General features: G+C 41.1%; 1 protein-coding gene across 2 annotated transcripts in view; it reads left to right on the top strand.

Annotated features, from left to right (window-relative positions):
* The window catches only part of SGSM1 (small G protein signaling modulator 1), a 1887833-nt gene that overhangs the window by 1503421 nt on the left and 370563 nt on the right, over positions 1-13849 (top strand). For both annotated transcript variants that reach the window (XM_069619387.1, XM_069619388.1), the window contains exon 18: positions 11811-11882. In XM_069619387.1, coding sequence (XP_069475488.1) covers positions 11811-11882 — 72 coding nt within the window. The remainder of the gene's footprint in view (positions 1-11810; positions 11883-13849) is intronic.

Below are 13849 nucleotides of genomic sequence, written 5' to 3'. Positions count from 1 at the left end.
AAAGACTAGCCATATGCAGAGGGTGCAAGTGTGGCGTACATCATTGAACGTATGTCTTGGGGAAGAGAGCCCTGAGGTTTTGAACTATCTATTGCCTTGAGGAAGGAGCCTCAGGATATTTTGAGTTTTGAACTGTGTTTTGGAACTTGGGGAAGGGAACCCCAAGTCCTGGGTGCTCCTATTTTATTTTGGTACTTAAGGCAACCCTGCTACTTTTGTTAGAACTGCTTTATACTTTATGAAGGGAGATGAAAGAAAGCTGTGAGCTGGGCAAAGCTCACAGGTTTATGCTGAACACTATCTTTGTTGATTGTTGACATCGCTACACGTTGTATGATATAAGTTGTGATGGCAAGTATAGGTTTTGGACACAGATTCCTGAGTTGAACTTACAGACTTTGACTTTTCTTAGTTTTGGTTTTGTAGGGAAATCCCACCATAGCATAGGGCAAGATAGGCGTTTTCCATCCTGACATTTAAGTTAATAAAAGTGTTTACTTTGAACTTTGGATCTGTTGTCTGTGTATTACTCCAAGAAGCCTTCACAGCACTCAGATGTGAAGCCACGTCGCAAACTCCTTCTGTGACCTAATGCACACGCCTATGCTGCAGGGTCCTTTCCTCTAGCTCGGCCCGCAAACTCCATAGGTTATTAACGACTCGGCTGCGTGCAGAGTTGAACAAATTTGGCACTCCGTACAGCTTGTAACGTTACTTATAATTCACAGGTTTTTGCTTCAAAGTTATTTTCACAACTTGCTTTCCATTCAGTAGTCTTAAGAAAATAAAAACTGTAACTTATTTACACTTGAATAGTTCTTCAATAAAGGTTATGTTTTCCTTCTCTACTTCGTACACTTTAACCTGGAAAACACGTATTGCTGCATCCACTGCTCTGCTTGTCATTAAAAGATCACTTATCACTGATTAATTGGTTGAAATAATCCTTCTAATGTCCCCGGGACATCTTTTCCTCTGGAGCAAACAAAGCTGTGACCTTCCTTATTATATATTTTATTTTATTGTATGGCTGTGTTAAACAACCTTTCAATAAACACATAAAACATTTTTTAAAAATACATTTGAATTACACTTTTTTACAAAATTTCAAACATTCATCACAGGCAATAATAAAAGGAACAACTGTGCATTAATAACTATCTGGTCCATTGTTTTTTAGAACAATTCATTTAAAAAGCCAGTTGTTGCTAGTCTGATTGTCATTCGTCTTGCACCAAACATTTTTAGCCATAATTCCTCAGGGTCAGTAATGGTCTGCTCTTTAAAACAATTCAAGAAGTATTTACAGCGCATAGTAGACAATGCTGGACAAAAAGCGATGACATGCTTCAGTATTTCGATAGAGGTACAGTCTTTGCAAAATCGGCAAACATTCTCATTGATGTCTAATAATTTCCGTCTGACTAATATATCTTTGGTATGCCAAAGATTAAGGCGAAAGCGCATATAATCGTCTCTAAATTTAGGAGATGGATATTTGATAATATATAATTCAGTGGCTCTGAACCTCTTTTGGCCAAACTGAGCTATATTCCAATCTTTAAGATGATAGCATTTGTCCAGAGTATATATCCAATCTTTTTGGTACAATTTTATTTTAGCTCGGTTTGGATTATGGATCAAAGTATCAAGGGAAATATCAGCATCAATGAGAATATTTAATGCGGTATTAATCCATTTCTTTGGGTACCGATGATCAGAGGATGTTAGATATTGTCCCAAAATATAAGAGATGTCCGTATGTTGCAAAGATATTATGCACTTTCTCAAAAAAGCTATCAGTTTCCACTCAACAGCACTAAATAAAGACAGTAACCCTAGTTCGAATCTGAGAATGGCAATAGAGACACATGTAGGGAGATTAAAAAGTGAGCGCCAATATCTGCCTTCCATTTTGTCCCAAAAAGATCGTGGTAGCATCGGGGCAGATTCAGATCCGTATGTAATGATAGGTTTAACCTTCATAGTATAAAGTGCTAATATATGATTACATGTAAATTTTCCAAATTTATATAGTATAACCTTAGATTGAGAAATCAGAGCATTTAGCTTTGATTCAAGATCCAGTTGGAACACTTTATCATTTTCGTTGCAACCAATCATCGTGCCCAAATATCGGTATGATGATGTAATCAAAATTGGGTCACAATTAATAGACCAATTGAATTGAGAATGTTTGGTCATTTTGAAATTATGACACATCATAATTTGGGTTTTAGTTAGATTGATGGTCATGGAATTTTCTACAGTATACTCAGTCAACCCATTGATCAACCTTTGCAATCCAGCTGGAGTTTTTGAAAGCAAGATGAGATCATCTGCGTAAAAAATCCAGGGTATCTGCTCAGAGCCTAGATTGGGAGCATCGGAGTTAATGTTCTTAAATTTATCACCCATGTCTAGGATAAATAGGTTGAATATTGTAGCCGCCAGAATGCACCCTTGCTTCAGTCCTCGGAATGTTAGGAGGGGAGGTGTCAATAAACCATCAAGGGTTAAGCGAATACAAACTGACGTATTTTCATGCAAAAGAGCAATGAGTTTGATCAATGATTGCGGGCAACCCATTGATAACAATTTATGTAGCATCAAATTGCGATCTATAGAATCAAAAGCCTCCTTAAAGTCCACAAAGGATATATAAAGGGGCTGCTTTTGTTGATGGCAGAGGGCTTTAATTGATGTTAAGGTAACAATATTAATGGCCGTTCCCTTACCTGCAACAAAGCCTGTTTGGAACCTATCTCGCATATTTGATGATTTGATCCATTGATTAAGGTCTCTTAGAATTAAGGAGGCAAATATTTTGCCCGGGACGTCCAGCAGGGCGATAGGCCTATAATTGGCAGGATCATGTCTATCGCCCTTTTTGTAAATATGGACAATCAGTGAAGTACACCATGAGCTAGGGATCTTTTGAGTGGTTATAATTTGCGAGACGATTTCAAATAGGATCGGTGCCCATAGGTCCGGAAACTGTTTCAACATAGCATTAGAGAGCCCATCCGGGCTAGGGGCACGCAATCTACTGGCCTTCTGGATGTAATAAAGGATGTCATCAATAGTAAAAGCAATCGAAAAGGGGCCCTCTAGATTAACAGGTGGTATATATTTGGCAGACGGTGGTGGCGCGTAAAGACGGGAAAAGTGGGCTCGCCATGCTGCAGGAGCAACATCATTAATCTTCATTTGACACTGTGAGGTTTTATAGGTTCCAGTTATTAGGGACCAACACCCTGCAGAATTTTTTGTTAGAACTTTAGCCAACATTAATTCACCATCTTTCTGGAACAGAGTCGATCGATAAGATCTTCTCCAGTTCCTATATTGAGTCTTAATAATTTTACACGCAGCCCACCGCTGGTCAACGGGTAACGACATAGCCAGTTTTTTTTTTCCTAAATAGAGTTTTTCCCATCTGCATGTTTATATCAAAACAATGTAGAGCAGTTGAAGATCTCGGTAGCTTTTGTGTTGTAGCAAACTGGTGTATTCGTTTTGAATAGTCACAATCACCATTATTTTGATTTCGGGAGATCATACAAGAGGTTTTAAGTAACTCCGTAAAATGCAGTAGCTTAGGTCTAGACCACCGTAGTCGGTTCCGAGCAGAGTTAGCCTCAAATGTACCCTTCATAGTGATATACTTGAGGGAATAGATAATCTCATCACTATATAGCCAGTTTAGGTTCAACATGTTGTGGTCACTGTGAGAGGTTACCAGGACCTCGAACCCTTTTAATCGATTGAATAAGTCATGGCTAACATATATAAAATCAATGATTGCCATAGAATTACCTCTTTTCCAAGTATGGTGAGGGGGACCGTCTTCTGGAAAGGACCCATTCACCATAAGCATATCTTTCGATTGAATAAACATATTCCAACACCGCAAACGATCATCCAAAGATGTTTTTGGTTTATTTAAACAATGCAAATTCAAATCTCCTGCTAAGATAACATGGCACTGCTTGGGATGTCGATATATTTTCTCCCATATGTTTTCTAAAGCTCTCAAATATGAATCCATTGAAAAGGCTGCAGGATTCCAATATGTATTAATTATGAAATAATGAACTTCTGCGATGGTTAATTGCACAAATTGAATATATGGAGTCGGAGCTTCATATGATATGATCGACATAGTCAGAGAGGTTTTCATCAGAAACAGTAACCCTGACATGGGTCGACCTTTCAAAGCGGAAATTGCGGGATTTAAAATAGAATGATAGCCATCCCAAGACAGACAATGCAGAAGCCATGTTTCCTGTAGCAGGATAATATCATATTTTCTAAGTTTAGTAGAGGATGTAGAAAAAAGATGGCGAAAACCTCTAGTATTCCGACTCAGAAACGAGATCTGTTTGCAGGAAGTTGGTTTATCTTTGAGAAGTGGAACATTGGCATTTGCAGGGCTGCTTAATCTGTTGGGCATTAAAATTCATTTTAGAAGATTCTCTAATTAATTGTTGTTCATTAACATACAGGACGATCTTTGACGTGTCTCTTATATTATCAATCAAGAGTTCAAAACCCATGTCCCACAGCGTGGATCGGGCGGCCCATATGGTGTTTAGCACTACTCTTGAGCGCATCCAGATTCGTGCTGTAGAAAGATCATGACTTGATGGAAATTCCACTTGTTCGATGTCACTTGAGTTGATATCCTCAAGAGCATAAATATCACTAAAGATAGCCAATACACAAGAACGATTTAAATCATAGGCTGGGAACGGTGTAGATCTGCATTTAATTACTAGTGAGTGAAGATTACTTTTTGTATCCGGTTTTTTCTGGCCAGACTGTTTTTTATCAGTATTAATAACGGGCGCAGTTAAAGACAGAAGTCTGCATTTGTTTTTCATTGGGAATAGTAGTAGATAAATGCTGCTTTGTTGGTCTTTCATTACATAGGGCAACACTTCTATTCTCAGCTGGTAGGTGTTTCAGCATATATTGCTCTATAGTTGAGGATATAATATAATCCAAAGTGGGGGGCATCGTTGTAAAATTACAGAGGCCTGATTTATTCTCAGACATCATAAGTGGAGGGGACGAATCTTGAGGTACTGTCTTTGGTGGAAGATTACAAGGGCCTGATTTATTTTCAGACATCATAAGTGGAGGGGGCAAATCTTGAGGTGCTGTCTTCGTAATGAATGGGTGAAACAGTTGGGGTAACATAGCTTTTTGTGGTAACATAATAGAACCATCTTTCAAGTTATTAACATCAGTGGTGTTCATTTCGATGGGAGGCGGGTTGGTAGATTTAGTATTCAAATAGAGATCTATATCTTTGCGTAGCTCAGCTCATTTTATATACAGTTCAGTAGCCTCTAATACTTTTGTTTGTACAGTATTAATTTGACTCTGTGAGTTAGGTAGAATCTTGGGCTTATTCTCTATCAATGCCACAATATTATTTAAGGGAGAATATTCTGCCAGTTCTTTCTCAGCAGAGAGCTCTTTTGATTTATTTTCAGCAGTAAGTTTGGCATATTTATTTTGAACTGCTTTAGCCGCCGTAATGATTTTATTATTTTGTTTTGCATTTTGTTTTGTAGGTAACTTCAGCCCCTTAAAAAAGGATTTTGCAATAGATGAGGGGATGTGTTGTTTGGAGCGGTTTTTCGTTTTTTTCCCCATGGGCTTCTTATCAAAAGCCTCAATAGGTTTGGGTTGGAATGGATCCGAAAAAATTGTAAATGGTTCTCTAAGAGGCTGAAGGTTGGCTCCAATGTTGTTTGCTGGACCAGAAGTTGATAACGGGCATTCAGGAACAGCAGTCTTAGCGGGGGAGCAGATTTCCTGTATTATTTGCGGAAAAAAGGGGACGCCTGAAACGCCCAAAGGCGCCAGGGTTACAGTAGGAGACTGTACTTTTTCAGACAGGTTAGGAGTAGGTCCTATGTTTGTTTTTTGGCGTTGTAAAAGTAACCGAGATTGCCATCTGGTTAGCTTCATAAGTTGTTTATCTTGTTTTTGGAGTTTGTCATTTAGAGTTTCATATAGTTTAAATAAGGAAGATATTGCTAAATTCATCGCATGCAGGGTGGTTTCAACTAATATTGAAGAAGAAAGTGATACAGTGGAGGAGGGTAGCTGGGAAAGAGGGAGAGGGTCAGGTTGAACATCAAGAATAGCGGTGATTTGAGGCCTCCGCGGAGTAGGAGCTGTATAAGAGGAAACTGACCTTGATTTCTCATCATCCGAATAGATGAGAGAAACTTCGGGTAATTCATAGTTAATGTCAGATTCCAAATTATCCTCATTGAAGGGTGAGTTAGAGTGTAATTCGATAACGACTTGGTCCCTCATAGAGCTATCATGTAAAGATACAACAGTAGGTTTAGTTGATGTATCCGATTCAGGTAGCACACTTGAAATAGGTAAAGGTACAGATGAGACTGAGCCTAATCCAGTAGTGAGTTTACTAGAGAAGCCCAGGTTCTGAGCCTGAGGCGTTTTCACAGTCAATTGTGAAAGTGGTGGGTTATTATTAGCACAAGAAGTTATATCTAGGTTAATAGAAGGAGCTGACTTGGTGGCTAATAACCAGGGGCTTCTTTTCGGTAGAAATGATATCTCACTACCTTTTAACATTTTAACATCAGAGACAAAACATAATGGGTTATAAGTTGTCGAAGGGATAAAATTATTAGTACTAACACAATTAGAGGACAAAATGCTATTAGGTACCTGTACGTCTTTGGGTAAAGGGCAAAACATCTGTTGAATATCACAGGAAACAACCTTCGGCTTAGTTCTATCAATTTTAGAACTACGTGGGCGCGAGGAAGAGCGTGGCCGTGGAGTACTTCCCATTTGCTTACGTTTCTGATTTACTGGAGGTGGAGAGGACGGGGCCAAATCCGACATGTTTGATCTCAGGAAGTAAACACGACGTCGCATTTATATCCCAACTATTAGACAATTATATTCGTACACAATAGAAAAATAGAAATCTATTATTGGTTAAAAAGGTAGTAAAGTTAAAAAACACAAGGTACGCAGATTAAAAATCAAGCGTAGAGGCAATGCCCACTACACGCTGCACAGCTAACAGCCACTTAGGAATCACTTGTGAAGCGCGCGCTGAAGCGCGTTCACGAGGTAGTTGAAGGATTGCCGGGAGAAAATGGGCGGGTGTAGGTGGAGCCAAAACACTCTAAAACCGAAATACAAATAAATTAGCCGTAAGCGGCACACAGACGAAAAGTTCCAAAAGTTCAAAAATTCATTGTGAAAGTTCGTCACAGGTAGGGGTGGTCCGGCGTACCATATGGTCCAATAGCAATCGCGCAGGCACGGTCGCAGTCGCTGAAGCGAAAATCATGAGAAAGAAGGCGGCAGCACCACAGCCCAACACAGCCAACAGTCACTTAGGAATCACTTGTGAAGCGCGTGCTGAAGCGCGTTCACGAGGTAGTTGAAGGATTGCCGGGAGAAAATGGGCGGGTGTAGGTGGAGCCAAAACGCTCATATGGTCCAATAGCAATCTCGCAGGCACGGTCGCAGTCGCTGAAGCGAAGACCATGAGAAAGAAGCCGGCAGCACCACAGCCCAACACAGCCAACAGTCACATAGGAATCACTTGTGAAGACCTTCCTTATTAGTTTTCAAGGATGAAAGGCCATTTAGAACACTGGTGGAGGTTCCAACTTACCTCCATCTGACCTCCAGCCAATCACTCCTTAGTGGAACCTACACCATCTTGGAATAGGACTACTTTGTTACTCTAAAAAGGCTTTAGTGAACGAATATAAAGAAATAACTTTATTTCACCCTACATCCATAACTATAATCTGGCCCTTCCCACCAACTCCTCAACAACCAATCCTCTTCATTCTCAGCCTGATGCTCCCCACCTGATGCACAGCTTTTCTATATAAAGGCACAGACCTGAAAGTTCAGTGTTGGGGAAAGTATGGCAAAAGGTGGGAGCAGGGTAGCGAGAGGACGCAGAGTCTCAGGACCCCAAGGAGTGGGGCAGATGTGAGAGATGGGGTCGCACGTGCGTGTTCCGTATTACAGGAGGGAGTTGGGTGGGGAATAGGGCGGCATGCCTCTGAGAGTGCATGGGTAGCCCCTGCATCAGAGAAGGTGTGGGGTTGGGGGTTGATTGAGTCCAGCAAAGTGTTTCCCTGTATAGCAAAGGTAGATCTGGGAGACCAGGCTTTGGCAAAAATTGGCTGCAAGGAAATCACATGGGTACATAAAAAAGTTTAGACCACTCCCATCGAAAAAAAAAATACCACAGCGCTTTATTGTAGTTAACATAAGACACTGGTTCAAGGAGAATGCACATGCTGAGATTAGATGGTTTTCCATTGAAAGAACCTCAAGAAGCAACACATCCCTGCCAGAAATGTTACATAGCCCAAGAAGGAGGGCCAGAACAAACCCGAAAATGCTGATGGTGTGTAGGAGATTGCTGTTTCACCAGATCAGCATGAAGCTTTATATGCACTTCAGCTTCTTGCTAACTTCACTGATCTACAAAAATTCACTGCTCAGCCTTCCAGGCCTTCCAAATGTATATAAACATTGTCAAAAGGTGGCCTTATAGCGCTGGGCCACCTGATGGATACAAACAAAGCACTTTCCGTCTAGGAACTACACACCAAATTTGGAATATGGGAGTGTAGTGTAGGCTTGCACAAAACAAACTACAACCTTATGTCCTAGAGCTATCCATTCAGGCAGAGCCCTTTGTGCAGTTGTTAAAATCTATGCAGCCTGATCCAGAGAGCAGTGTCACAGCCTCAAGCATATACAAAACCATCATATGCCCGGATTGGAAATGCTTGGATAAGACCAGAATGAAATTGCAATCAGAATTTACGGAGGAGGACTGGCTGAGACACCTGAGAAGAATTCAGGAGGCAGGTCTCAGCTTGGAAATTGTACAGACTGAGCAGCGAATTGGCCTGCATGCATAGCTGTCCCATGTGCGCATGCATCAGAGAGGTGTGTCTCCTGATACAACTTGCTAGAAATGAGGGGAAGCTAATGCAACTTTAACTCACATGCTTTTTTCCTGCCAAATAATAGAATATTGGTGGAAGCTAATTGGTCAGAAGTACAGAATACAGCCCATATACTCAGCTGGGGGTGAGATGGCATTGTTAAATGACATGGAAACTCCCAAAGGTCTAAGTACAAATGATGGATCTTGTCAATAAGGGCTGTGATGATGGCTAAAACAATACCACTCCTCAAATGGAAACCACATAGATTAAGCTTAGAGTTGTGGCTAAGTGAATTGTCAAAGCCATCATTGCTGCAACAGGTGGCATGCACACTTGAGACAGACATGGGAACTTATTGAAAATTGTACGTGGAACTGTCAATGTAGTGTTTCCCCTTGTTTGTTTCAGAATTAGGGCCCCCCCTCCCATGTTGTCAAGAAGTATAGAGTGAGTCTGACTTGATTACAATGTTGAAATGTTTCCTAAAGTTCTTGGTGCGATTGTAATGGTTAATTAAGCTGCGAAGAGCATAGTCTAAGGCTATGATGACTCAATAAAGGAAAAAAATAAAGTGAAACTTTAAATGCACTTTTCGTATAATTCTGTTCTCATATGACTTTGTATATTAAGAATTGAATGTTGTGTAAAATCCAAATTTTAGGATTGATCACAATAAAGTTTTATTATTATTATTATTATTATTATTATTATTATTATTATTATTATTATTATTATTATTATTATTATTAAAGTGAAACACAAGCTAATGTTTGTCCTAATGGAAGTTAATAAGGCATTAACTAATTCCCACACTAAGGCTAGTCATGCTTAGACTAAACCACTTTTCCATCACCACTGGTGCCTCCTCAATTACTGATTTCATTGATAGGAAGGCTCTTCTCCCCCCCATGCGCCCAGCCACCCCCGAATGCTAGGTCAATTGTTCCGATGTTAACTGCACTAACTTTATTTTTCGTTAAACATAGTATTGGTGGTCCCCTCATCTCCCCAGAAGGCCACATTACCTCGTTCTGTACTCCACACGTATAAGGTTTGCATGACAAAATAATGACCATGTAAATAACAAGTCACTGGGCCTCATTACAAGTTTGGGGGTAGCCATGCCCTTAATAAGGGCATGGCTGCCTCCAAAATCGTGTCCGGGTTCCCTGAATGGGGAAATACCGGGCAATTCCGACTTTCGAGGGCCCGGTATTTCCTCCTTCAGGGAACACGGACCCGGTCCTTCCCCATTCCCATTCGAGCCCCCATAGGGCTCAATGGGAATGGGGAGGGAGCTAACAACGGGCCCGTTAATAACGGGCCCGTTGTTAGCTCCCTGGTCCCCTCGCGGGACCTGCTCTGGACGTCTGGTAAAACTAACTTTATTTTAGGGTAAAACCAGACGTCCAGAGCGGGTCCCGCGAGGGAATCACGTAATAGGGCGGAATGGGATTAACAGCGCCAGCACCATTACCAGCGCCATTAATCTCATTCCGCCAGCCTCGTTATGAGGCCCACTGTATCTTGTGATGCTAGTTTCTTCCACATACATTTTAGCGATGGCACAAGAAGGTTTTGCCCCCCTGGTTGAAGTGACATTTTGCAGCCAATCCTGCCTCATTTGACATGCCTCCCTCATGAAACCTTCAACTGGCATGAAACCCCAAACACAAATAAGTTTAGTAAAGCATTGTGTCCATTACCCACCAGTAAGTTAAGAAGAATGTTCCAGTAAAAAGCATAAGAGAGGCCAGTTTGCAAAATGCCCATTATACCCAGTAAGCATAATGTACCAGCATCACATATTTCCAAAATCACGTGACCAAATGACCTTAGGACTCATGAAGAACAAATACACACCCGCACACATTATCTGGATCAGTTTGTAGAATGCCTGTCTGGGGTGAACTGACCTTCAGGGTATTCTCATGTACCTCCAAACCCTTCCTTCCATCTCTCCTTATCCACCACAACATTTTGAAGTAAAGAATGATCTTTAAATGGCTGTATATAGAGGCAAATGTGCTCTACAATTCACAAATAGAGCCACATTTGTGGAAAAGTTCTTGTACAAGAACCACGCCTCTCCCCCTTTACCACCCCGCCCCACAGCCGAACCCTGCCTAGAGCAGTTGGGCTTGTTCCCACAGTGTAACACCATTTCCAGGGACAATCTTGAGGTTCCAGTCCACCCCTGATGCCCACTAAACTTATCGAAGTGGAGTACCTTAGCACAACATATTTTCCAATCCATTTTGTATATTTCCTGGTGCTCATTATGCTCCCGAAGCGCACATTGCCTAGGCCAGGTGGAACCCCATAAAGTATTCATTTAAAAAATAAAATGCTCCAGAAGCACTCTTTCCCCGAATCGTTTCCACAGTGCCTACTATGACTATATGTCTCATTAAATAAGTAAACTCCATGACTCTGTTGCATATACTGCCCATGCCACATTGTCACTATAGATAGTATTGCCTGGGAATATATGCAAAACGCCCCAGTGCCCAAGGGGTAAGGAGATTACCAGCGTTCCCCATGATGCCCTAGTAAGCCCCGCACAATACTCCAGCAACAGATGCGGCCCATATGGTACTGAATGGGCTATGACAGTTTAAACAGCGGTTGTTAGTATTGTAAGAAGCTTGCCTAAGGGCTTCAGAACATTACTGTGGTTGAATTTCAAAAACGGCTAACCTCATCTGGCATGCAATCTCTAACTAATTCAAAATATACTTTGTGAATTGAACGTTTTTGGTAATCTATGGACTTTTATATTGTTTTGACCAAACCTGTCCTTTGTTTTCATTATAGTCTTCCCAAAGCTGTAGTTCTGGCACCCAGAGCCATGCTCGTCTTCAGAGTGACTCCAGCTCCAGCACACAGGTAACAGATTGTGTTTCCTCAGTATAGGTTCTGTACTTGTTGCAGAGACATTTGAGACCAAACATAGACAAGAGTTGTTTTTGTTGTTGATGAAAATAGACACGATTTGTAGCATACAGTTTTAATAACAGGTGTGACCTGAAAATTAAGATTTTATTGAAGGAATGCAGGGTATTATTATGCCAACAGCATTGACGGCTCTCCACAAATGTTGGGGCAGAGCACAAGAATAGAGCCATGACGTGTAACAATGTGCTACACTTTTAGTGTAGGAGACCAACTACTCCAAAGCACAAGGAATTTTGTCCCAAGAAGTCACTCTCCGAAACAAGAAAAGTAAGCTAAACAAGTATTCGACTATCTTTCTAAAAATAACACAGCATAAGAGATCTCATAAGCCTATGCATAATCAATATATCAATAGTTCAGATACAGTCATCAATGTATTTGATGTTACTTATTTATCTTTGCTTTTAGACCATCTCTGTGTACCCCAGGAAGACATCATTTGTTAGATAATATTAAAGAATTCTACTGACCTTTGTGTCCTTGATTAAGTCTTGATTTTAAGGTTACACCAGCAATGAAAATCATCCTTTTAAAGCAGGCATGGAGGCAGACGAGTATGCTTGTAAGTTCAAGGCTTCTGAGCGCAGACAGGTGGAGAAGGGCCAGGTATTAGGTTATTCTATGGCAGAAAGAATGCCTGCCATCAAAATGTAAGACCTTTCATGCCATAGCATCCTAAGCCCTGAGGATGCTGAAAATCCCATCAGTCAATCGCATAATCAATATAAACCATCTTGAAAAGATCAGGTTGTGGACCGGGCAAATGGCTTCCTAAACAAGATTTAATGTTGTACAGGTTGAAGGTCCAAAGGGGCTGTACTGGTCACATGCGTTGCAAGCAGTACACCTTAATGAGCTTAGACTGAGATCTAAAACAAAGAAAAGAGATAACTTATCAAAATGTGGAAGCAGTGCTGGTGTGCCGAGTGACGACACAATAACTGTACTCTAAGCGAAAAAAACGTTCATACAAATACTGATGTACTGTCGTTGCTATCTCTTTAATATATGCACGATCTGCCCCTTTGTATCTTTCCACACAGCTAAGCCCATCATCTTCTCCTCTATCTTTTCCCACTTAGACTCCTGCGCAGCCCTATCAGTCGGCTGTCCCTTTTCACACCTTGCCCCCTCCATTCCATGCTCAACACCGCCATTTGTTTCCCATTTCAATTACTCCCTTGCTCCCCTATTAATCTCCTCTCGATCTCCCTTCTTCCTTTTGACTCTTCTCTCCATTTCTACATTCTTTTTACCGTTTTTGTGCTATCATAGTGCTACTCCCCTTCCTGCTCTCTTCGCTCTTATCATCACCATCTGCTTACTTCTCCTAAGCCAACTTGTGCCTCTTTACAATTCTGCTCTTTTTCCCTTCTCGCCCCTCAACTATGAAATGCCCTCCTTCCTGACATCCGGTCTTCTCCCACGCTCCATATCTTCTATTCCCATCTTAAAGCTCATCTTCCCTCACTTTCTTCTGCTTAACCGTTATCTGTATACATGAACACCCACATTTGTACTGTTTTTTTATTATCTCTGTAAAGCTCTTCACCTAAAGGCCCTGGAGCTCTCTTAAAAACTTGAGAACTTATAGCTCAGAAGCGGTAAAGAATCCTAAGAGACGAAGGGGTTGGAAGGCGTTATCTTCTTTCAGCAAATGATTGTAAGCGTCTGATGGATGGAATGGCTCCTCAATTTCAAAATTGCTGAAAACCAAGATTATAGAAAGACCAGATCAGAACACACCTAGCCATCTATCTTCTGACCTGGAAAATCACCTTCTAGCATGATATGATATGGCATTTGTAACGCGCCTATACACCAGTGTTTCAAGGCGCGATGAGGCAAGGAAGGGGGAACAGAGGGAGGACAGAGACAATGATCTTACTAGGCCAAGT

This window comes from Ambystoma mexicanum, chromosome 10 (genome assembly GCF_040938575.1).
Source record: "Ambystoma mexicanum isolate Mex_15411 chromosome 10, UKY_AmexF1_1, whole genome shotgun sequence".
NCBI lineage: Eukaryota > Metazoa > Chordata > Amphibia > Caudata > Ambystomatidae > Ambystoma > Ambystoma mexicanum.
Note: the sequence above shows the minus strand (reverse complement) of the source record. Positions and strands in the feature narration are given on the sequence as shown.